This window comes from Xiphophorus couchianus, chromosome 4, assembly GCF_001444195.1.
Source record: "Xiphophorus couchianus chromosome 4, X_couchianus-1.0, whole genome shotgun sequence".
In the NCBI taxonomy this organism is placed as follows: Eukaryota; Metazoa; Chordata; class Actinopteri; order Cyprinodontiformes; family Poeciliidae; genus Xiphophorus; species Xiphophorus couchianus.
Genome location: NC_040231.1, coordinates 14615436 through 14640828, shown reverse-complemented (window position 1 = coordinate 14640828; position 25393 = coordinate 14615436). Strand labels below are relative to the sequence as shown.

Genomic DNA, 25393 nt, shown 5'->3' with positions numbered 1-25393 from the left:
CACTTAAAATCTGGTCTCCACTTTATACCTTGCACATGTACAGAGCTAAATAACTTATATTTTACTGTCATTCCTGCACTTTATATTTTATATTTAGATTTATATTCATATTTTATACTGTATTTTATTTTATTCTGGAGTAACCTCATAACATTGGAAGCTCAAAACATTGTCCTGAGCCGTATGCAACGAAATTTCGTTCTGTATACACCCTGTGCATGCAAAATGACAATAAAGTCAGTCTAAGTCTAAGTCTAAGTCACTTATTTCCATAGATATTAAAGTAAGTGACTTCACTGGGTGATTGAATGGCCAATTATAACATCTGTATTAACTTGACTGTTTTTGGAATCACAAGCTGCATTTCAATTGATGATAAAATTGCACAAATTGGAAATGCAAAAACAAATTTGTTTAATGAAAACAGGCCAATTTAAAAAACAAACAAAAAAACTCATGTTTGTGTGCCAGGATGAGGTGGTTTTTCAGCTTGTTTTTTAATGTCTTATCATGTGAAGAAACTTATTCATGTGTGATTTTAATTACATTTTTTAATTTAATGCAAACACCGCAATTACAAAATTGTGTGGGGTTTTTTTGACATTAGTGGCATATCAACAAGGTTTTGGGCAGATTTGTAATGGAAAAGCAGCTGCTGTCATGCTGAAAGACCCACCTTTGTCTTCGGTCTAGATTCTTCACAAGATTTTGCAGCATTAAATGAAGAAACACATGTAATAAATACTATCAGTATATTTGCAGCAGTAAGGTTGCAAAGGCCTTCCTGGAGCTCTTTGCTTCTATCCATCATGAGATACCTCTCTGATACCTCTGTAATGAGAAATCTATTTACAGTCTGTCCATTAGGACTAAACCAATTTATATGATTTGCATTTATAGGGGACGGGATTGCTTTCTGTATGGAGAGATTTCAATATTTTTCTTAGCCTTTATGCTTATTTGCGCCTCCATTCCTTCCTGTTTTCAATACATTTGTCTGACTCATTCCGCTTTTATGCATACTTTTTGTTTGCATGAACTTGTATGGGCTAATTTTAGTTGACTGTTTTTGAAAGTGCAAGTTACTTGAGTTATCAACTTTTGCTTTGATTATCATGTTAATATACTCATTTGAAATGTTTTTTTTGTGTGTGTGTGTTTAACGCTTACATTTGTTCCTCCTTTATCATCCATAAATGTCAAAGTCTTTAAATGCAAGAACTGACATTTAAATACTTTGGCACTTTACATTCAATCATTTTATGTGACCAAATTGCTACATTGCATATTAACATATATATTCCCAAATTATATTGTAGTTGTAACAGGTTAGCACTCATACACTATTTGCAGAACATTGTGATGCAGCAAGACATGACATCTGAAAAACAGCTGGCAAAGTTAAACAGACGAAGTCAAGTACATCCGCAGAAGAATACAATGGAAAAAATGCTTTGACTTTAGTGGTTAATTATGTAAGCCAATTAAGATGACAGAGACACCAAGACAACTTAAAAGGTGTGATATATCCCTGTGGAAAGACATGGACGTAAGTACAGTTAACATAATGAGTCAGTGAGGGACAGTGTGTGTGGCAGGTGTTGCAGGTCACAGAGGAGCCAGATGATTGGGATCAGGTGCACACACCTGAGGGAAAAGATTTAGAGGCAAGGTAAACAAGAGAGAGCATTTGATCCTCTGAACCACACTCTCCCTACCAAAAATCACTTTAAATTGCATGTTCACATGCAAATGCAAAATAGCAGTGACTTTATGAAAAAAAGAATACAAATATCCATTTAAGAATGGCAGGCAACAAGCAAAACTAAAACTAAATCTTTTTATTTGCAGTTGCTGTCCACAGGGATCGAATTAGAATATAATCCCACTGTGAAGGGAACAGGAGACATGTTTTAACAAGCAGTAAAGGAGTCAGTTTACATAACGGTTTATTTTCAACTTGCAGTCTTTATTTCTTTCCTTTGAAATTAATTATCTTGATAAAGTGGTACAGAACATTGCTGAGCAGGGGCCACTTAGCCCTTTAGATTAAATGGAGTTATGACAACAAGCAGTGTTTAGAGATTTGCAGAATATCTTTACAGTTTTATCTTCAATTAATGGAATCTTTTGAAAGAAGAATTTTACTGATAATTTTAAACAGAAAGCAACAAATCTGTCCTTGCTAAGCGTAGGCAGTGTGTAGTTGTAAACTGCTTAGAAAAAAAATGATTAATGCAAAACCAGATCCCTCACCAAAACACACCCAGAAGTGTTTCATTATTTGTCCAAATATAAGATGTTTGCAATCCTAAATCAGCAACAGCATTGTTACATGTCCTTCTCAATCAGTCAAAATTTAAAATCTTCTAATTAAAAAAGCAGGCAAACAATTTCAAGGACAATAGCATCTGTTTAAAAAATTAACTTAATTTCATCCTGGACATGGAAATTGAATGTTCTTTATCCTGAATGGGAAAAAATAATATTTAAACAATGTTGAAATTAGCCACAGAGGTACAGAGCATTCTCGAGTGGCAAACTGAAGTGGAATGGATTATTTTTTTTCTGCATCTTTCAGTGCCAATAGCTGCAGGTAATAATCTATGTTGGCTCAGTTGCAACTCCCAGCTGTCAGACCTAGTGTTATGAAGCTCTAAGCCTACCCTTACTTCTAACAAATCAAACACGCCAACCATATTCTGAAGACATTTGAGGGGGATTTGGACTTTTGGACTGACTTTTGGTTAAAATTATGATTTTGTCAACATAATTCATCCATCTGTTTTCTGTTGTTTGATGGGGGTTAATTAATGCAACCTTTTAATTAAATGTATGGAATCTATTCCAATAGTGATGGTCTCCATCCAAAACTCAGACCCATATCTGTATTACAAAAAATCAATGCCAAGTTTTTGATTTATACATATTGCAAAAGGAAATACATAATGCAACATGTGTTTCTGCAGCGTGACGCCTGTATTTATTTTATAAAAACATGTAATCACTTTTGTCAGGTTTACTGTGAAATTCTTCTGGTAAAAAATATATTTTTTTGTGACATTTAGGCAAGACATCAAGCACCTACAACTATCTGATTAGATTAACATAAAAGACAGAAAGAGTGGATCAAAAATCATCAATTAAATTAGCTAAGTTTGTACAACTAAAATAAGTTTGTGTGTATTATATATTTGTGAAATGAGAGTGACCTTGGGGATTTTCCCAGCTATTACAACATTGTTGACATCAGTGTCAGGATAAATTGCGAGATTTTGTTTAAACAAGCTGATAGCCTACATAGACATTTTTTTTCCTTATAAGTAGATTTTATTTTTGTTTGTGAACATTTAAAAGAGACATATCTAAAAAAGAACATTGGAATCAACTTGTAAAAATCAAGTCATACCAGCATTATTGGATGCATAAAATAAAAATGTCCTCTTAAGACTTGATTACATGACAATTATAGTCTTATTTTTACCTACCTCTTTGCTCTTGTTTTTAAATGCATTGCCTGTAGTAAAATAATAATTAGGCTTAATTTGTGCACCCTACTTAATTTGACACATGATTAAAGTATCCATCAACTCTTCTGAAACAGCTGTATTTACATTCTGTTTATGTGAATTGAAGTAGGTTGTATACGAGAATTAAAGTTAAGGCATCAAAAACAATTCTGGAAGCAACGCAACTGGAATCAAATAGTGTGGCTTTATTATGGAACTAATCACAACTCATACATTTCATCCTAATTAACAACCAAACTATAAATGCAATTACGAGTTTGTTAAATTACAAACAGAAGAGCAGCGAAGTTATAAGGTATGAGTCAGTGTACAAGCTTGACATAAATGTAAGTGAAACACAGGTTACCCACCAATCATGGGTTAATTATCTTTGGGATTTATTGTAGAGGAAAAGAACATCCAGATGCAATAAAAAAATTATCTAAAGTATGCAGCACTATAGGACAGTTGACGTGTTATTTCCAGAGCTGGAGCATAGAGCAATATTACTCAGGGAGTGAGGGAGCCTCATCTGCCTGTCCATCATCTCCACTCTTTCATGAGTGGCAGATTGAAAGCCGATGCAGGAACAAGAGGTGTTGCTCAGCTAGACATTGTGTTTCCCTTGGGAGGGAACATCCCAGAGAGAGGTTAGAGACCTGCTAATCCTGGTGAGACTCAAGGGAGAACGCTTCCAGACAAAGCCTTCAGATTAGAGGAGAGGAAGATGAATACAAGCACATCCACACAGTGGTTCCTGCTCCAACTGGTGACCACTGGTGCCAACTAGGAAACAAATAAGAATGCATACTAATCCAGCATTTAGAATAGAATAGAATAGAATTCAATTACTATAATTACTATTTATTCAATAATTCAATAACTATACTATAATTACTATTTATATAGTAATTAAGAAAGTTTTTCAGTCTTTAGATCACCATTTCTTGCTGCCTTTTCATTCTGGTTTTACAATGAAATAACTTTTTTTTTGTCCCATGCAAAAGTAAAAGTTCAAAATGTTTGTAATAAATAGAAGCTGGTACACTTCTTAGATGCACCTGTCATTAGTGAGTGAGGAAGCACAGTTGTGAAACACCCATAATGATGATGTTGATTGTGTCCTGAAGTGTGCAGATGAGTGAGCTGTTTACTCCAGGGGTGATGTGAAAGATTTATTCCTGTGTGATAGTCTCACATGTGTTCAGAGCATCTTTGTGAGAAAAAGACGGCTGGAAAAAGGCTCTTGGGAGCAGGGGTGGAGCAAGAGTTTGGAATGTGTGTGTACATGGTTTTATGTCTTTGTTTTAAGGTGTCCGCTTACATGTTCTGTATAATGCATATTTTCTGGACTCTGACGATATTGAGCATACAGTATAGTCGCTCAGGGACACAGTGAGATGATGTGTTTGTGAAAGCATTTCAGTAATAATTTATCAGAGAGACTGGGTGAGGCTGTTTGTAAATGTTGCATGTATATCCTCAAGGGTCAGAACACTGAGGGACTCAGACAAGCTCCACTGACTGACTGCTCTCCCAAATACACATAGGTGGAAAAACCATGTAATAGATTGATAAATACTTAAAATATTAATACTATAGCAATGCAATATTCCTGTATTCTGTATGATTTTTCGTGATTAAAAAAGATTATAAAATTAACCAACTAAGACTAATTGAATGTTTTAACACACATATTGCATATAAGTGAAAACGCTAAACAATGAAAGCATTTCTGAGTTTAAAAATGAGCAGAATGCTTCCAGTATGGAAAATTTTAACATAGTTATTATGTCATTGAATATAAAAAAGGCTTTTTTTTTGTTATTGTTTTTCATGGCTTTAAGCAATTATTCTGGGCTTCACTGACTCACATCTGCAGTCTTTGCTGTTTTTGCATCATAAATCCAAGAAGCCTCAGCTAGTTCAAGGTGCACAAAAAGCTAGGCTGAACCATTGCACCAAACAAACCAGCAACCAATCTCAGAGAGCCAACATTGACACCCTCCTCACTGCCATCCCCCACCCCTCCCCACATGGCTTGTTGCCATAGTAACAGTGCAGCGAGTTCCTCCATAGCTCTAATATCTCCGGCTATGGGTGTCCGTTTCCATTTCTAGGTGGAGGGATTGATCACTATTCTGCTCACCAAGTGTCGAATCATGGTGGCACTGGTGCAGAACAAGCTAAAAATGGCATGAGTCGAGACTGACTACTTGCTTCCCACTCTACAAACCAAGTGGGAGGGCAGTCCTGATGGGAGTACAGATTCTTCCAGGGTGGAAATCTGTTTCATCCACCTTTCACTTGGGCTTCAAGCTAATCTGTGTTTATTCTGCTTTCTATTTCTACATAGCTATGCATACTCATTGCGAGTCTGAAAACGTTTTAAATGTCAGTTTAGAAACACAGAATAAGTCCCTCCTAAAGCAGCATGCTTCACAAACACTTCACTCAAATTACCTTGTTGAAAGCCATTGGAACCAAATAGTGAAAAAAAAATTCTGTGATTAAAATGATTGCTTTCACAGCTTCTTTTCCTGCTGGTGCAGTTGAAATTGCTTAGCAACACTGAAGTAAGCTAATTAAGAAATTATGCGTTTGGGGTATGGCTGAGAAGCACAATGTTATCATGTGATAACAGGGTTAGTCACAAGGGCAGCAGAACCTGCTAAAATGCAAATAGGACTTGACACAACTCTATCTCCTAATAAGGAAAAAAGAAAAAAGCTTCCACTATTTATCATCTAATTATGCCACCTTATGTCAACATTATTAAGCTGTTTTAGTACCACATAATATAAAAGCTATAAAAAATATATAAAACATGTCAGAATCCATTCTGTGGATGTTTTTTTTATTGTTTTGAGAATTTCCAGAAGCCACATACTGGAGGTTGTTTTAAAATTTGGAAAGACTTCTAGGCAACAGCATCAAAAGCTTTCTTTTGAAACTCAGTAGATATCTGTTGTTTGAGCTTCAACTCATGCTGTTGGTGTGCTCAAGATCTTCTATTGCAAATTAATTATTCCACATAGTCTGCTGAAACCTCACAGATCTGGCACGGTAGTCTCCAGTTCTCTTATGTCCCTGCTCATGCTTCATTTACAGCTGCACATCCCCATTATCATACCAAGATTAGTCCAAGACAATGGAAATCCAGAGCAAGAAAAACTGGGATAGATCATTTTAAAAAGGATATATCTTTATGCTTTGTTGTTCAGCAAAAGTCTTCAAGCTCTGATTTGTGTCAGCCCGCATCATTTAGCGCACTAGAACTGGCATAGCGATACCCAATCGATCAATTTGTTCTAAAGACATTTGATGTATTGTCTCTGTTTGATTAGATGCTGGGGGTGGATAGATGTGTTGCAGTGCCAGATTTACTAAGGCTTGCTAATGAGTTTGTATTCCCAAGTCACTTATCCCAGAAACACTAAGACCATTCAAACAAGTGAAGAGGTGGAAGGGGTGTTCATGTCTTTCTCTTAAGCAGAAGTATTAACATATCTATCTGAAATACAGATTTTTAAATAAAGGTCCTTTAAGTAAAGTCTATTATGAAAGATAAACAGGACTACGCAGGAGCCTATGACTCCCAGGGATGTGTTGGGGTGACCTTGGACTGGACAGGACTCCATACCTCTCGGTCTCCCAGGGTTTGGCGGTAATGTGCCCTCCCTGTCCCGGTCCCTCTGAGTTCTGGCTGCTTTAGTGGGTTAGTTTCTGCCGGCATGATGGAGGCTTCAGGCAGGAAGCAAGGAAAGAAGGCTTAGTTTGTAATTATTTGCTGTGTATTTAAATCCTATTACTGGATTGGTTGTGTAAGAATTTTGTCTTACGCTGTTAAAAAGATACACAGTTCCCAAATCATCAAATGTGGCAGATGGAGCAAAAGAAAACCAAAGAAGCCAAATTTGATGAAGTTGAATGAATGCTGGAATAAATATGATTTTTTCTTTTTTTTCACCAGAAAAGCACATGCTGGGTTATCCCAAATTGTATGATCAAATTGTTCAGTCCTGCAACAAGCTGTCATTTGTTTTTCCACACTATCATTATTGCAATCTGGAAACTTAGAACTTTTTTGTTCGGTAGTTGCAATAAATTCAAAATAATTGTTTATAATAATTACTTTTCCTGGGATTCATATAAGAGAATATGTCCTTGTGGGTTTATAATATTCTATAATGCTATGTCTGCTTTGCAAAACACTCACTAGATGTGACATAAAATAAAATACGATCATAGTGAGATCTGGCACTTGGTTAACATGTGGACGGATTAAATTGGTCATAGCTAAAGGAAGTGACTGAGTTTGATTATGTGCATACAGACCTAGATTTTCTTTTCACTGCTTACTCATACTGTAAGCTATCCTCACACTTCCCACATGCTCTGCTGGTCTACATTGTATAGAGATAACCAAACCATGGAGTACAAAGCCCATTTGGTCAGGGGGAATAACACTAAAGTCATTTCAGGATAAATAAATGGGATTGACAAAAACAGCAATTGTATTGGTTGTGATAAAGAATTTCTCTAGAAGAGAGAGGATACTGGAGGAGAGTCAGAGTGAGCACAATGTAGCAAGGGGGTTTCAATGGTGTGAGCAAACATTTGTAGGAGCCATTACATGCTTTGGGACGTCTCTGGGAGCCATTAGCTTAGGTAATTCTTCCATGTGGCTCTCTTCATTGATTTGCAGATAATCTGTTTTGCTCCTCATAGTTTTAGTAACTAAATGGAACTTGTTTGATCATGGAGTTAGTAGGTGTTCAAATGTAGCTAAAGGTGTCTTGAGCAGCTTTCATTTTGGTAAATTAGGTGCAATTGTTATGAATTTAAGAAATAAAGTTCTTGAACTGATGCAGCTGATTAATTTGTAGTATAAGCAGTGGCTAAATGTACCAGCACAGTGTTTAAAAATGTGAATATATAAAATATATTTTATGAATGTCAGTTGCTTTTCTCCAGTGATGCTATGACATCTTATATATTCTCTACTACACAAACACTCTGCATGGAGCCCATGTGCAACTTGTCATATAAACTATGCTACACTGTAATTTACCAGAAGCCTTTTCATCTATCTATGGTTTAAAAATCTGTAGAGACCAACTGAACATTAGAATCTATTGATAGCTAATGTAGCTTCCCAAAGGCTTCATTCTGATAGATTTAATTTAAGACCAAGAACTCTTCTGGATAAATCTTTATACTATGTGCACTCTGGGAACACACAGAGAATAACAACTTGTAGTTTTAATGGGCATAATATGGTATGTTATTTTTTGATCTTTCAACATGCTTCTGTGTTTTTTAACAAAACACAATTCTTACACACACACACATATCACATTTTTTTCTTTTATTAAATATTTTAATTCATCCTATAATTGACTCCCACCCAGTTCAATCCACAAAAAAATTTAGATATAGGTGTTTGTAGTACTTAGTAAGATCATTCTATATTTTCTCATTAGTGAAAGTCAACCGAACAGTTTAAGATATTTGGAAAAGTTATTATTAATATTGGCCTACATGGATACAAGGAGCAAGAAGGTTGGTATAGCAACTATTAATCCCATAATGAATTGTTTCAATCAACCTTCAGTTTAAGAAGGAATAGGAGTAGATTCATTGCATGAAAATGTTACTGTGTTAGCAAAGAGGAGCCACTGAAGGAAGTTGTTCTCTTTTGCAACCCGAGGCCACCATTGGGGACACGGCATGTAAATTTATTCGGCTTTGCTGGTGAAGGGAGGACTTTTCTGGATCCAGAATATATGTAGTCTTCTGTCTGCATATCCATTAACTCTATCCCAGGCTAGCCATATAAATAACTCAATATAAATTAGACCTCATTCACAAATTCCTTTTAAATAAACCTAATTTTTCCAAATTTACAGTTCATATTTAGCTATGACATCCTTGAATTATTTTATTGATCCCATTATTTTACTAGTATATTCTTACTGTTTGCCTTTTAGTAGCTTTAGTTTTCCTCATCCTCCACCTTTTACTTAGTTTATTTTAGTTGAGTGTTACTAAGCAATAATTGCTCTTTTTGGGACAACATTATTTACATATTGTTTGTGATTAACACCTAGTAAAAATTAGGTTAAAAAGAAAGAGCTCCTTTTACTCAATATGATCGATGTTGAAATTTGAGATTCACATGATTTCAGGTTCAGTCCAGAGCATATCAGAAATGTTCATTTTAGCAACCTCCAAACAATATATTAATTGTGTTTTGGTTTAAAAAAATGATTAGAACAGTTAATCCAAACTGTAAAACCCTCTACTAATCAGACAGAGAAAGAGACACAAATCCCCTTTCAGAGGCTTAGTCCCAGGTTAGCTCAATATTTCAAAAAAGAGAGTGAAAAAAAAAACACTGTCAGTTGATTCAGTTTAATGATTTGGTGTTTTATTTGCTGTACTTTCTTGTCTCGTGGTTTTTCCTTAATTACCAGATTTTATGTTCTAATTTGCTGGCTGACAGAAATGAGAAAATATATGAGAACAAATGGATGGTCTGGTGGTGGTTTTCTGTATCTCCCTCTGAGTCATTGTGACCCAGAGCAATCTGGATGGAAGGAAGAAATCAACATCTCTGCTGACATCACAAGGTTCAAGCTATCCCAGCATGAAGCTGCAGAAAAATACTGCATATGTATCCACCAATGAAAACGCAGACTACTAGATCTGAGAGTGTGCTTGGGTCAAAATCAAAACAAATTAAGTCTGTTTAATTAGAGACACTATTGTATATTACAAAGTTTTATACAAAGTTTATTCAAAAGTTTATTTTTTTTTTTTAGAAATGAAACAAAATATGCATAGTGTATTTTGAAAATTCTCTTTTTATATATTGATGGCTGAAATTAACATTTTTATTTCTAGAAATTGTTTTACATCAAATGGGGACATAATTTTTTAAAACGTTAACTGCAGTTTAATTTGTTTTGACCTGTAGTGTTAGATTAGGTCATTAATTCTAAAGTTTGACATTGACTGATCTCAACTTGAGCTTTTCATTTAAAGAAAACAACTGGCATTGTTTATTTTTTTATTTAAAAATAGTTACAGTTTATAAATGGAAGGTTAATCTCACGGAAGTTATGGAATTACTCTATCTCACTTGCTGGCAGAGATTTTTCTTAACACCAGGAATGACAAATCACCACTCACTGTAATGCATTAGATATGATGATGGTCCTTTTTTTCTTTGTGAAACAAATATTTCTCTAAATGCAATTACAGTAGCAGAGAATTGAATGTTTGAATCAGTAAACTTAATGTCTTTAATGTCTCTCTCAAAAATAATCATATTTCTGTCATGTTTTGTGTGTCTTCTACCATACTCGCATTTTTTTTGCAAATGTGCAAATGGGAGACAGCAAAGAAGATTTGTGGGGGACATGGGAGAGAGCTGGGACATTGGGCAGAATAACCATTGTCATTTTAAAATTAAGGATGCATTAGGTTGAGATAATGATCCATACCCTGTGGGAGATTATTACCAGTCTCCAAGCTGCAAACTTCACATATCAAAACCCCGACTCTGCCTCACTGACTGTAATTGTTTATAAAATGAAAAATGTTGAAGTCTACTCTGATGCAAACTGAGACAGTCTTCTTGCTTTAAGTCTTAGCAGGTCATAAATTGACAGTATTTCAATTGTACCAGAGGTCTATACATTTGTGAAAAAGAGACGTTGCAGGGATTGCCATCTTCTTGATTTTATAAACTCAAGGTTTATAGTTTTATGAAATCCAATATTTCCTATATGTTCATGCAAGGATGTGAAACAAAAACCATTGCTGTACCTGTGCTTCTGCTTCATTTAGGATTACCTTTTTTTTTTCATTTGGATTTTGTGAAACAGAGAAGTTTCACAAAATCTGTCCAAATTTGGTATGCTCTATATCATTGTCTGTCTCAGAAGGACTTTGTGATTTCGTCTGTGAAAATGACTATATTGATAATCGTACGTACTTATTAAAACTTGTATATAAATGAAATGAAAGAAATTACGTACACTCCAAAACAAACAAAGGTTTAGTTTTTATGGTTTTTGCTCCAGGTAACCCTAACCCTAACCCTACCCACTGCAGCAGATCTGCCTTGCCTTTCAGTGGCATCTGACACTGCAGCATGCATAACTTGATATGCAAGTAAGCGGGGCTCTCAGAAATATTTTTTGTATGGAAAAGAAAAAAAATCACTCACAATTTTGATATATCTTAAATACCACACATACACTTTGCTGCTTCAAAATCGACAGAAGTTCAACTGAAATCTTTAAGCAGTGACCCGACAATAACATTACTAAATCACATGTTATGCAATCTGATGAAAATTCAACTCACCATGGGGTGTTGAATGCTCCGTGTGATACATCCTGACCTACTTTCTGATTATTTCAGTTAATGATTATGTGGCCTCTTAGGGTATTCATAGACTGTGCATTGAGTAGGAAACTTTCATCTCCAGATCATTAATTATAAAAAAAACGAGGTAACATCTTAGCAAATATCACATGCCCCATCCAAGTGCAGTTGAACACCAAACCTGGACGTACAACACAAAATATCAAAGGTAACACTTCGAGACATGACAGGATTCTCCACCAAATGAGAATTTAGATGTATGCAAGACATGCTTTTAGACAAACAACATAAGAAAAAGTGTGACCAATTGAATGATTACTCATCTACTCACAGACATAATGGTATAATAACTTGGATCACGGTTGCTTTACCAAACTCTGGCAGCAAAAAAAAAAAAATCTGTGATTTTTCTAATGAATGCCAAAATATACAACTGTGGCATATGATGCCAACTCATTGTGGGCCACAATGTCTTGTTTAAGACGACCTAGGTTGAAATAAAAGAAAGAAAAAAAGCTAAAATAGAAATAGGATCAGAATTTGGGTTAGCACTGTGGTCTGTACCCAGTATATAAATATTAATGAATGTGTTCACAGACAGAGGAAACTCATTATAATATCACAGTATTGTGGAGGGACTCATTACATAATCACTGTATTTGTTTGAGTTGGTTTTTAAGCCACATATTAGAGCAACAAATGGGTCAGATGACCAGGCACCTCCACAGGGCAACTTAGTAGAGCTTAAGGAGTTTCAAATTCTCTCAAAATCTAAAAATGATACGATTCATTTTCTTATTTTCTTAACCTATTCTACTCTCTAAGGCAGTTCTTTAACATCTCAGTCATGCTTGTAATGGTTCCCTTTGCCATGTCTCCATTGCTTGTGAAGTGTGTAGGCTTTCCCCATGTGTGGTTGTGTTGGCATGGAAACAGGAAAGGGATTGTGATATGCATTTTTTTAACCCCTGTCCCTGGGGCTGCAACATGAGGAAAGCCTGACACTCTCACCCTTCACTTCACATATTCTGCCCTTCAAAAAGAGAGAAGGGCAGAATATGTCCAGAGAACACATATATAAATAAATAAATAAATAAATAACTTATCATTTCTGGTTGAAAATGCATTTTATTTTTAAGACAAAAATAGCTTTGAGAAGTCCTCACATTCTGCCACAGTCCTTTGTAAAAATTTAGCTGTCTAAAATATGTTTTATATTTCTTTACCTATGTTTTGGTTAAGCTCAATCTCCACATAAAAATGTATTAATAATACAGTTGATTTTTTTGGATCTGCAGAGGTATTAAAACTATAAAAATCCAAAAGAAAATCTTCATAAATTACTTAAAAACTTGTAAGAACATATGATATAGATTTTTTTTAAATGCATATGGAGTAGTAATTATTAGAAATATATTTTAGTAGATCAAATTCTCAAGCATTTTCCACATTTGTGTTAAGCAGAAAAGTTACAGAGGCTCAGGGCTACAAAATAATTCCACTGGATTGTTAAATTGTAGCCTGGTAAAATCAAAACTTTGCTTTGTGCAGAGGGTCTGGGCTCTCAGCTGTGAGAAACGATTGCTTCCTGGAGGCATGGACTGTGTTGAGGTTTTAAATTTTGAGTTTGAAGTTTTTGTTTTAATTACTGAAAAGATAAGATAGAAACTGGTCAGATACTTTGCTAAGAGGCTGAAAAAATATTCTTAAATATGTTGAATGTCTCACAGCCAAAGTAAATTAACTGGGGAAGTTTTTTTTTTTTTTTTTTTTTTTTTACCACATCTCAAAAGTGTGTCTGGCATAAAAAACACCAACATGAGAAAAGATGCAGTCGCAGTTTGAGAAAAATATGCCCAAAGAATATTTTCCCAATTTTCTTTGGACAAACATTTGTTCAATATTTACCAATATTGGGGGAAATATTGTGAAGTTATGATGTGATATGCTGACAGACTTCTTCCTAAGATATCTGAATGCAGAAATCGAATCAAAGTTTCACAGACTCTTAGTCTTGTGTAAACTTTATTATTTCTTCCTAACAGATATATTTCTTGCTTAGTTTTATTATTAGGTTATGGGGCAATATAATTATAATTTTTTTTATTTGTATGTATCAAAAACATATCATTTTTAAAGGGGTATGTACAGTTGAGCGGGAGTATATATTGTGTAAATATTTAACATAACTTCACATTGTTTTTTGCTAACCCAGGAATGTTTTTATGAAAGAAGGTAATAGGCCTCCTGTCACCATCTAGTGGCAGCATAAGCACAAAGAAAAAGAAAAAAAAAAACAGAATGTGCAATACATCTTAAACGTGTGAACAAAAAGACAGATCCATGTTGGCATGTTCTCAAGTTGTCACATTTAATTTTATTGTAAAGGTAATATTATTCCAAAATATTAATATGTTAGCAGAACAGAAATAATGGAAAAAAGGAAAAAAACACAACTAGAAAACACCTACACAACACTTTGGTAAGAATCTTGACACATTGTTATAAAAAAATACACTGCAAAACGATACATACTCTAAAGATGTTCCAAATTATACAGTCTTCAATCATGATGCATCTAAAAGAACAACCATCAAGCTGGGTAAAAATAAAAAGTCAACATGGCTTCATGGGTCCTAAAAAGCACTGAACAACTAAAAGTGCATAAAAATCACTGGAATGGCTGGACACCTGTGCTTCATTATCTACTAATTATTTTGGGATACCACAGGTTAAAGAAGTTTTTTTTTTAATTCTTATCAACAAGTAATTTTATAATCATTTTCTCAACATATATATACCACAATAAGTTTACAGTAATGCTGCAAAAGAGATATATGTGTATCAGAGCTAGTTTTTGAAGCACAGCAGATTGAACAAAGTTCAATCAACAAATTTCCAGAGAGATCATAAAGTTCATTTTCTCTTAATAACAAATGACCTGAGCTCTGGATTCACACGTACAGATTCAAGAAAGTTGTTGTTTCAGCCCTAAACAGAGTGCATTGGATCATGGTGCGACAGTGTGCTCTGTCTTCTTCTTCTCAGACCGCGTCTCTTCCTGTTTCAGCCTTCCTCCCATTGATACATCTTAGCAGGGTTGGACATTACATGCCCTGATCTCTTTTCTGTCCTTGCAACTGGACAGCTGGGTAGTCTTAAACTTCTGCTTCACAGTCATAAGTCGTTCCTGTATACCTCCACCACAGAGCTTGGTGCATTCTGTCCAGCTGGACCAGGGCCTCATTCTGCAACCTAAAGGTAGAAATCCAGAAAAGAAGGAACAGTGGTTCAAGCAAATTATCAATCCTTAAAAATACTTCTATTGTATTGCAACGACTAGAGGTCAAATGCTAACCTGGATGCTCAGCGGCACTCTCAACTCTACCCTGTTTGCTCCTCTGTTTTTCACGCTGCTCCTTGCGTCGTCTCTTCTCGTCACTGTTGGCTTGTCCTCGACTGCACTTCCTAATTTTACACTTCTTCCTCTGGATTGTTTCAGTACAGGAGTCTCCACCAAACTGGGGCTCCATGGTGACAATGCGAGTCCGGATAGTGTGACCTTTACCACAGGACTTGTTGCATTCTGACCACTCAGTCCAATCTGACATGATGCAGTCTATGGCTAAAGATAAAGACATAAGCACAGCAAAATGAGAGGAAGGAAGCATGGGGTGTGGAGATCTTTAAGAAGCTGTTCTGATGTACTGACCTCGAGATCAATACATATTTGAAGTTAGCTCTCCAATGCCATCATCATAGAATTTATATATATATTTTTTTTTATTTAAAAAGCAAAATAAATTTAACAAACTGGCACAATTTGCACAACATTTTTTACATGCTTTAGACTGCAATACTATCCTCTGCTAAAACAGCTCTGAGCAGTATACACATATATGTGTAATGTCCTTTTTAAAATGTGTAAGAAATTAACACACACAGAAGCTCAAACTACTTTTTCAAATCTCAATTTACAAACGAATGCAGCAGAACCCACATTTTCGGTGTTGCGTCCTATGAAGTAATACTGCAGCAATGATTGCAGTGTCTTACAAATGTATTTTGAAATTATGTCAAATATCCCATGTAAATCACTTGTCTGTTTAAAGTATCCCAGCTAAATCTCATTTTAAAGTAACTCTTTTTCTCTTTTTGATGTTTTTTCTCTGCAAAATTTCAAGAACACAAGTTTACAGCATCTTACACCCTCAAAAAGATATTACTCTTTGTTCTGCATTTCTTGCTCTGCAAACATTTTTGAAAATGTATAGACTGTTTTACCTGAACTCAATTGGATTTGTACCAGTGTTACAGCTGAAACAAATACAATGTCATTATATTTTCTTGTTTAATACACAAAGTCTTTCAAGCTTTTTTTTTTTATTGCACTTGAGCAATTAGTTCATCTTACCTTTAACATGTACCAGCAAATTCTATAACTCCAAGATAATTTGGCAGCAGATGATGGACTAGAAATGTGAACAACTTCATCATTAAAGTACATGTGTACACAAAGTTATCAGAACTTGTTTCTAACAGATTTTGCATAAGCTACTATGAACTGTGAATGCATAGGTTCAGTGTGTGTTGGTGTTCAAGCGAGGACATTTGATACTTACGACACTCTGGTAACATGCATTTCTCCACCTGTTCCAACTCCTCTGTACAATCTCCAAGTTCCACAGGGGATTTAAGCATACGTTGGCGTGTTCTCAAACCCTTCCCGCATGTAACGCTGCAGTCACTCCACTCAGACCACGGAGTCAACAAGCATGGTATTGTATCTAGTTATTACAAAAAATAAAATACAAAATCTTTAAGGCGCAATATACATCTTGGTAAGAACTGCAAATAAAGGCTAATCCCTAAGTTATAAGCGTTGGTGCCAAATGGAGACAGTTTTCAGCATGCTTATGGTTTGACAGGTTGGGAAAGATTTGCTACTACAACTTACGACATTCTGGCATCATGCACTTCTCAACCTCTAGAACCTCTGCACCACAAATGGAGCCATCTGCAGGAGGCATCTTCACCATGCGCTCTCTCCTCTTCATGCCAAGACCACAAGTTGCACTGCAGACATCCCATTCACCCCACTCAGTAACCAGGCAACTGCTGGGAGCTAAAGTTAAGAAGGTTAAGACAGGGAAAGTGAAATTTTTAGATTAGGTCTACAGTGTACATTAAAACAAAATATTACATTCCATGTGCTGAAGAATTTTTAGATATGCTGGAAAGAAAACCTTACAGCATTCTTCATTAACCACACAGTTCTCGTTCTCCTGTGTGGGCAAAGTGCACACTGAGCCGTCGTCAGGGAACTGTTTGACATAACGTTCTCGGGAGCGTGTGCCTGTCCCACAGGAAACACTACATGGAGACCATGTGATCCACTCAGACATCATACAGGTGGAGGCATCTGAACAGAACAGGGACAAAGCCAAAATGTCAGTCTTTGAAAGTGCCAATGACTCCGTGTAGGTGAAAAAGAGAAATTAAAAACTTATTTTAAAAATGTGTTTCATCAAATCCAAAGTCAGCACAGCTGTCTCCTAGGAATTTTACTGGACTTCATACTTCTATCTGCAGAAAATCTTTATAGATATGATTTTGTTTTCTAGCAGTCCTTATCCCTACTTCCAAAAGAATCAATGCCTTCATCAAAAATCATGAGTGAGTTTGATTGGCCAGTGAACAGTCCTGACTTAAACCCCACAGAAAATCTATGCCACGCTGCGCAGTTGAAGTAACTGATTCATAAACATACTTTCAGCAGGTCAACTGTTTTGGCTAAAATAAATGTTTGCCCTAATTGTTTTTCCATATAGTCACATTTTCTGAGGAATTACATTATGATTTTTATCAGCTATGAACCATAATCATCAAAGTGAACAAAATAAACATTTAAAATGCGATGCACTGAGTTGAATTGATCTATATATGAGTTTCATTATTTAATAAATCAATATTAACAATATTCTAAAACAGCTAAGATTTGATGTAACTCTGTTGTGGGCAATATTAAATGTATGTTTCTTTTATCTGCTAAAAAATCAGTTTTTTAGTTGCTCACTTTTTAGAAAACTATTATAAGACAGTGCATTGTGCATGCATTGCATATTTTTCTAGACAATTCACACTGACCTTCATCGCTGCATCCAGGCCCCATACACGGCTCAAAATCTTGAGTATGTGGGCAGGGGACACTCAGGTCCAGCTGGGCCTTCAGCATCCTCTGCCTCATCCGCTTCCCCTTCTCACAGGTGGCTGAGCTGCAGGCAGACCATGGAGACCAGTTGGAGTAGATACAGGTTTCTGGGGTATCATCTGCAACACAGAAAAATTAGAAAACATATTTACACATTTGTCTAACACAACTAAGTTTATTTCAGTGTGTGCTTGGAGGAGACGCAGAGGGGTGTAACAAAAGAGAGAGAGAAAAAAGGTATTAATACCTTCCTCTTTTTCCTCCTGGGCAATGTCTGCTACAATGTCATCAACATTGTCCGGAACAATGTTGCACTGCTCACCCTGGGGTAAAAAAACATATTACTACATAAGCAAACTGCTCTGTGAAATGTATAATGCTCTACACATTATTATGCATAAGGTGACCTGTAAAAGTCTCCCCTCCTGAAAAAAACAGGAATGCTTTCTGCATGTGTAATTTGTGTTGATGCCATAAATTACAAAGTAATGTCCCCACAGCTGCCTCTAGATGCCGCTAGAGGACAACAACTGTTGTGTCAGTTTCTGCAAAGCAGTTGGATTTTCTGGTAAAAATGAATTAACAACAAACCAAATTAAAATAGAATCATTTTTTTTTTTTTTTCCTGTGAGCATTTTAATTTAAATTCTTTAAAATAAAAGATTTAGGCAACCAATTAAATTATCTGAGATATGTTAGGAAATTTAAATATTTTATTCAGTGGTTTATTTATTTATTTTCCAAAGAAATAGGCACAAATAGTAAAAATACAGATGGTTTACAGTAAATAAATTGTTCCCTGCCGGATCTCTAAAATGTTACAATAGTTAAAAACCACAGTAAAGAAGAAACAGCTCATATTGTTTTGTATCTATTTTGGTCAATCACATCACGAGAGGAACAAGAATTGAACGGATCAGTTGGCCTTAGTAAACACAAAGCAACTTTTAACAGATATTGACAGATTCTGATGCATTTTAAATTCAATTGTACTCAGTTAATTTTAATAGAACCAATTCAGAACACATGTCTTTTCAAGGCACTTTACCAAAAATATTGAAAATATGTACAGAAATTTGAAGAAAATCAATCCATTTAAACAGGCTGGCAGAGCAGCTATATATGATTTGCAAACTTTCATGTCTTCATCTCAATTTAACATTAAATACCCCCAAGCCATTTATTTATCTTTTTTCTTCTTCTTCTTCTTCTTATTATTATTTTTATTTATTTATTTATTTATTTTTTGCATATTTGCCAGTCATGCGATCATTAATTTTTTGAGAAGGCGCTCTGGTTCTTTTCATATAAAACTTCCATGTATTTCATTGTTGCCTATTATTTTCTATAATCAAAGCATTTTACTGACAAAAGTCTCAAATGTCAAAAAAGTTTGAATGAGGAATCTGATTAAGGTTTTGCAAATCCATAGGGACAAGAACTAGAAAAATTAAAATATGCACTCAAAACAACTCTGATCATTAGTCGTTTATGAATTGTGTTGTCTCCAGAGGCATGTACTTGTTCTGAGATTTCATATGTCATCATATTTATATTACAAACAAAAAACACTGAGCCTGGCATATTTTCTATAGATGAGAAACCATTTCTGAAGTGAGTCTGATTTACCAAACAGTCTAGCTAGTAGCTTTAGCTGAACATGTTATAATAGTAATATTTTTGTTTTACTTTCAGCCTATATGTATTCAGTTGGAAAGTGGATATTAAAAATGTGCGGTGAAGAACTAAAGTTCTTCATTAAGTCTTCATAAATTACACAAAGACAAGTCAGTTGACATAAGAAGCATAAAGTATCACTTCTACATCTTCTATAGCTCAATAAAGTTTTTAATTTTATGCAGTTTATTACTTGGTGGATCTTACAAACTTGAGTGAAAAGAAAGAAAATTGCTGACCCAACATTTCTTTGTTGCCTGAAAGATGAGTAACTGCAGCCCAGCAAAGAACTCCTATAAAATGGAGTTTTCTCACAAAGCTGACATTGGGCGTGCCGTGGTGGCGTAGCGGTTAGCGTGACCCGTATTTGGAGGCCTTGAGTCCTCGACGCGGGTTCGACTCCCGGACCCGACAACATTTGCCGCATGTCTTCCCCCCTCTCCTTCCCCGTTTTCTGTCAGCCTACTATCATATAAGGGACACTAGAGCCCACAAAAATACCCCCTGGAGGGGTAAAAAAAAAAAAAGCTGACATTAAACATTACATTAGTCCAACAAAACTGGTTGACTGGATGAGTTAAAATACTGCTGCATAATCTGAGAAAATTGATTTAAATGCATTTATAGGTGATAGCAGAATCCATGCCAGTCTAGAAACTAGAGGATATCATTTTATTTTCAAATCATGCTGCTCTTTTTCTGTTTTTTAACTTTCAAATGCAAAACAAACCTAAAGGTTTTTACAAAAGATTTTTTTTTTTTTTACTGATTTACAGTGTCTTTCTTTAGAGGTGATATAGTAAAAAGAATAAAACTGCAGAGATTGTAATGCTGAATTTTCTGCCTGTTAAATCAACTTTGGCTCAACAAGAAAGTCTGATTTCGTTTTGATAATTTCAGTTGAAAATGTCAGTGCTAATGCACACTCTCTATCATAAAACATTCAACAATAGTTTTTCTGTCTTGACAATACTTCTATAGTTAGACCTACGAAATGAGCAACAGTGGAATGGACCAACCATAACATTTTCTAAGCCCAAGTCCAAGTCCCAAGCCCTAAATTCATGACTCATGACAAAACTGTGTCCAAAACTCTGTCTAGCCAAACATCAGGATGAAGAAAATCTGCATAAGAGGTGGTTGGGGTGAAGTAGTTCATTCTGCCCCGTGAAGTAAGCCGTGTTTAAAATAAAGAAACTCATGATGGAAAATTGGGCTGTTGCTATTTGGTATCATGGGAAAAACCATGAGATTTCAGGAAATATATCTATAGGGAAGGCAAAAAGACCTTTCTGGCGATACGCTCCACTATGACCCTTGCCACAGAAGTGATGGCACCTCCCTCAGGATCATAAAACGGGCTTTGAGGGTGATCCAGACTGGTAAGAGGGCGGATTTTGTCCGGGGGTGCAGTTGGATTGTTGGGAGCCTGAAACAAAAGGGGAAAAAAAACATTACATGGGCAACAAAGGATTTCTAAAATAACCCACTGTCAGGATTTTGAGAATAATAATAATAATAAAAAAACATTTGCACAAGTATAACAAGTACAGAGTTTCAAAGTGACACTAACAAAAGTCACCCAAAGTAAAAGTTTCAAAGTCAAAGAGCAGCAGCAGAAGAGCAGCATACTTTACAGGGGAGATTCTCTTATTAGTCAACAGTAAAGGTCTGCCAGCATGGGGTTGATAGAAGCAATGCCAGAGGCAGTCTGGAGGAATAAGACCAGCCCATTCCTCACCCCCCAACCGAGGCTACTCAGAGGGGGAAAAAAAAGAGAGCAGCTTTGTTTGGGTCAGTGAGAAGGAGAACGATGGGGGAAATGGTAGTGAGTGGCCACTGATTAAAAGATATAGTAAAAGTAATGACACAAAGGATAGATCTCATTACTCTGTCACAGGCCTGTGCCTTTAATGACTTTGTCCCAGATAGCCAAAGTCCCCACACTTTTTAATAGCCACAACTTCCCAATGCTCTGCTTCACTACGCATTTGTGGATATAGGACTTCTCTAGAATGATACAGCTATGTTTTGTGGTCACCCCGATAAAGGGGCTGCAGCTACAGTTGACATTTTATTTAATATGAAAAAATATAAAAATATTTGGGATGGAGGTTAATGTCACCTTATAGTACTGAGCATAACTCCTGCAATCTGAAAGCCTTGATAATTCTTTAAAGGTAACTGAGAATGTCGGAGTATCCTGAATTAAAACTACATTAATGATACCACAATCCTTTGACGAACTGCAACATCTCGCTCACAACAAACGTGCGAAAGAAAGGAAGGGTTTCAATTAATCAATTAAAAGTGGTGAAGAAAATTGACATAATTGTACGCTTAATTTATTAGAATTCTGAAAACAAATACTGGTTCACACACTTTTATTTATTTTGGATCTTTTCTATCTGAAAAGGGTTTACCACACATATTTTTATTAAACTTGCCTTAAGAAAGTTGCATCCTTACCAGTTGGTTTCCTTTTCATCATAGGAAACTTTTTTTATTTTTTTTTTTTAATTAGGGCTTTGGGAAGGTCAGTTGAGAAGCTTAATGTTAGCATGTTTTATTTATCCCAAAACCATTTGGATATGTACAGTATGTGGGTGTATTACTCTATTGGAAAATGAAACTGTATCAACATTTCAAAACGCCAAACAAAACTGGATCATGATTCCCAATCACAAATCAAAACTGTACTTTGAAGGATTAAGGCACATTAACAAGCATCTGCACCCAGTTTTGTTGGCTGTATGTTACATAACTGATTTTTCCTAGCAGTGAACATATAGCCCTAAAATTTGACTGTCCGTAAAAGCTGGCTCTCCGCCTATGGCAGTATTCCTGAAAGGTTCCTCAAAGCTGGAATGTATGATTTTTTATGTTCACAAAAAAATAGTTTAGCAGACCAAAGGAATGCAGACCAGCAGTGAAGGTGGACTGGGGGTATACATGGTGACAGGGGCAGTTAGGTACAAATCCACAGTTTTAAGAGGTAAGTGACTGTAACATGGAATCTGAAGTTAGACGTAAAATGTATCTGTGTTTTAGCAATTATTTTGTCCTTTACACCTGGATTGAAAATGACAGAATAAAGCAACAACACAGATGTTTCTTGTTGAAGTGACTGCATCACTTTTATGGACAAATTACTTCTTCTGGGGGCCTGAGTACTGGCAGTAAAAAGCAATATCAGTGGGTCAAGCTATAATATTTAACTGCAGGTTTTCAGAACACTTGTCTTTTATTATACATGTTTCACAAAGGCATAAAACATTTGAATTTAACAATCAGGACGTAAAAGGTTTTTAGATCCAAAACTGCTGCTCAAAGTAGTGTGAGTGTGTATGGGGTAGCTGGAGTTACATGTGTCTGCCTATGAGCCCCACGGGATCAGCCAGAGGCACACACATGTGGTCACAAAACCTACAGACTAATCTGTTAGTGCTGACTGGAGAGTACAGCTGAAAGCACCTCAGAGTGACTTCTGTGAGGGAGGAGGAGCAGTGCTTACGGCTGTTATGGGTAGACTGGATGGCGGAATAAACTATAATTTATTTTTTTATACCAGAAGTGAACAAACCTTTGCAAAACAACTGACTTTGAATGAGGTCGGACAGACTGATGAAGAAGTAGCGGTCGATATAATGGCAAGGTCAAAGTCAGACTTACTTTGTGATGTGAGAGAGGAGGGAGGTTATAAGAAGGGTAGAATAAATGTGAAAAACAGTTTGAGAAAGACTGAAAAGAAAGGAAAAATGATGGCTTTTAACCTAAGGTGAGCCACAAGTTTGATCACGAGAAATTATTGAAAAACAAACAGATAATTGTTCCCTTTTATTAAGGAAAGATCATAGTTATTTGTTAAAGTGAGTATAATCTCCTAGGTTGTTTGCTTATTTTTGCCAGACAGTGAATAGCCAAGGCTTTAAGTAATAAATGCTAATATTTTGACTGTATTTTTAAGTCAATTGGCTCAGGCTGTCCCTGAACAAGTGCAGCCTTTTGCACTGCAGACTGGAAAAAAAATCTGAGATCTGTAATTGTTTCAAATAACTTATGTCTCATATTTGATTTGTTGCAACTTTAGAAATTACAACTAAAAAAACTTTTCTTTTTTTTTTTTCATTTTGTGTTCACGGTAAGACCCCTTCAGCAATGCAATGCATCATTCTTGCAATTAACATTCACATAAACAAATGTTTGCACTGACCTCATATGACACACCGCTATCAGTGCCGGCATCCCATGGGATCAGATCCTGGACTACCCTCTGGGCCCAACCACACTCTTTGGTACAAAGGTCCTCAGCAGACAGTCCCACGTTCCAGTCTGGACTGGGTCCCATCATGGTTAGGAAAGACATAAGGTGGCGGCTTCGGTCCACAGAGAATTCAGCCGAGGGGGCAGCACGCCTGATTAAGAGAGTTAGCACTAAGTGAACCAGTGCAGTTTTTTGGATTTGAGTGGGGGGAAAAAGAAGCAGCAGCTGTTAGCTGCATCCTAACAGAGAGCTGAAATAATTCCAAAGGCATTGGCATAACAAATGCGGTGTCCCTCATGCATCCTGAGGCTATGCTGCACTGGAGCAACTAATGAGAGATGGTTGCCCCAAACAACCCAAATGATGCATTTAGTTAAACCTAATGCATTTTGAAAGGTACACATTTCCTATGTTTGTCACAATAAAGATTCCCTGACATAGACTGCTGGAGTTTTAGAAGTTCACAAATGTACAAATCAAGTAAACAGATAACACGTATTCATAGCCTAAATAATTTATAAATCAGCTTTTTTCACATAAAGGATAAATGAAAAACGCAATTAAGGAAAATTCCAGCTTAAATAACAGCAATTTTTAGAAGCACAACCTGACTCAAATGTAAAAAAGGCTAAATGACCAACAGAGGTACATGAGACAACATACAGTACGTTAAGGTGATCAATTAAATCAATCAAATTAGCTCAGTGGTTGTTATTTAATGTTAAACTTATAGGTTGTATGCATTTTTGAAACATCAGTAATAGTTAAAGTTGAGATCATTACAGTAAATATGAAACTAAACAATGCTCTCTTGCAATGTGGAACATTTCAAGACATCATATATTTAGATGCCATATTTTACACTCCCTGTACCAGACCGCATGAATCCCATTTTGTTCTGTTCCAGCACAAGAGCAAAATGCACACACACACACACACACGCACACACAGATGAGCACGCACACACATATCCTTGGCCATCTGTCTTGCTCAATGATTGACAGCTAAACTAATTACAAGACATTTCCCAGCCAATACAGGATTAATTAGAAATGGGAAGCTTCTTGTTGAAACATAGACAATTAGACAGTCACTCCTTGGCTTTCATCATGCCCATTTACATCCACGTGACCAGCTTAGCCCTGTCCTTGCATAGTCCATTAATGATTGTCTTGGAGGACGTGAAATGGGCATTACTGCCTAGAAACACACTTCTTTACTCCACTCTAGTGAACACTCAAGCTTTATGTCAATCTTAAAGATAAATGATAGAAAAGTAGACAAAAACTAAGCCCTGGAACAAACAAGTCTGTAACAAATAAGTGAGATAAT

At 35.9% G+C, this 25393-nt stretch overlaps 1 protein-coding gene across 1 annotated transcript in view; it reads right to left on the bottom strand.

Moving 5' to 3' along the window:
• Positions 1–14266: 14266 nt before the first annotated feature.
• The window catches only part of spon1a (spondin 1a), a 52310-nt gene continuing 41183 nt past the window's right edge, over positions 14267–25393 (bottom strand). Inside the window, exons 8-16 of the mRNA XM_028014047.1 lie at positions 24011–24212; positions 21086–21226; positions 18368–18443; positions 18057–18239; positions 17161–17331; positions 16867–17034; positions 16532–16696; positions 15268–15534; positions 14267–15164 (exon numbers count right to left, since the gene is read on the bottom strand). Of these exons, the coding sequence (XP_027869848.1) occupies positions 15001–15164; positions 15268–15534; positions 16532–16696; positions 16867–17034; positions 17161–17331; positions 18057–18239; positions 18368–18443; positions 21086–21226; positions 24011–24212 (1537 nt within the window). The 3' untranslated portion in view covers positions 14267–15000. The remainder of the gene's footprint in view (positions 15165–15267; positions 15535–16531; positions 16697–16866; positions 17035–17160; positions 17332–18056; positions 18240–18367; positions 18444–21085; positions 21227–24010; positions 24213–25393) is intronic.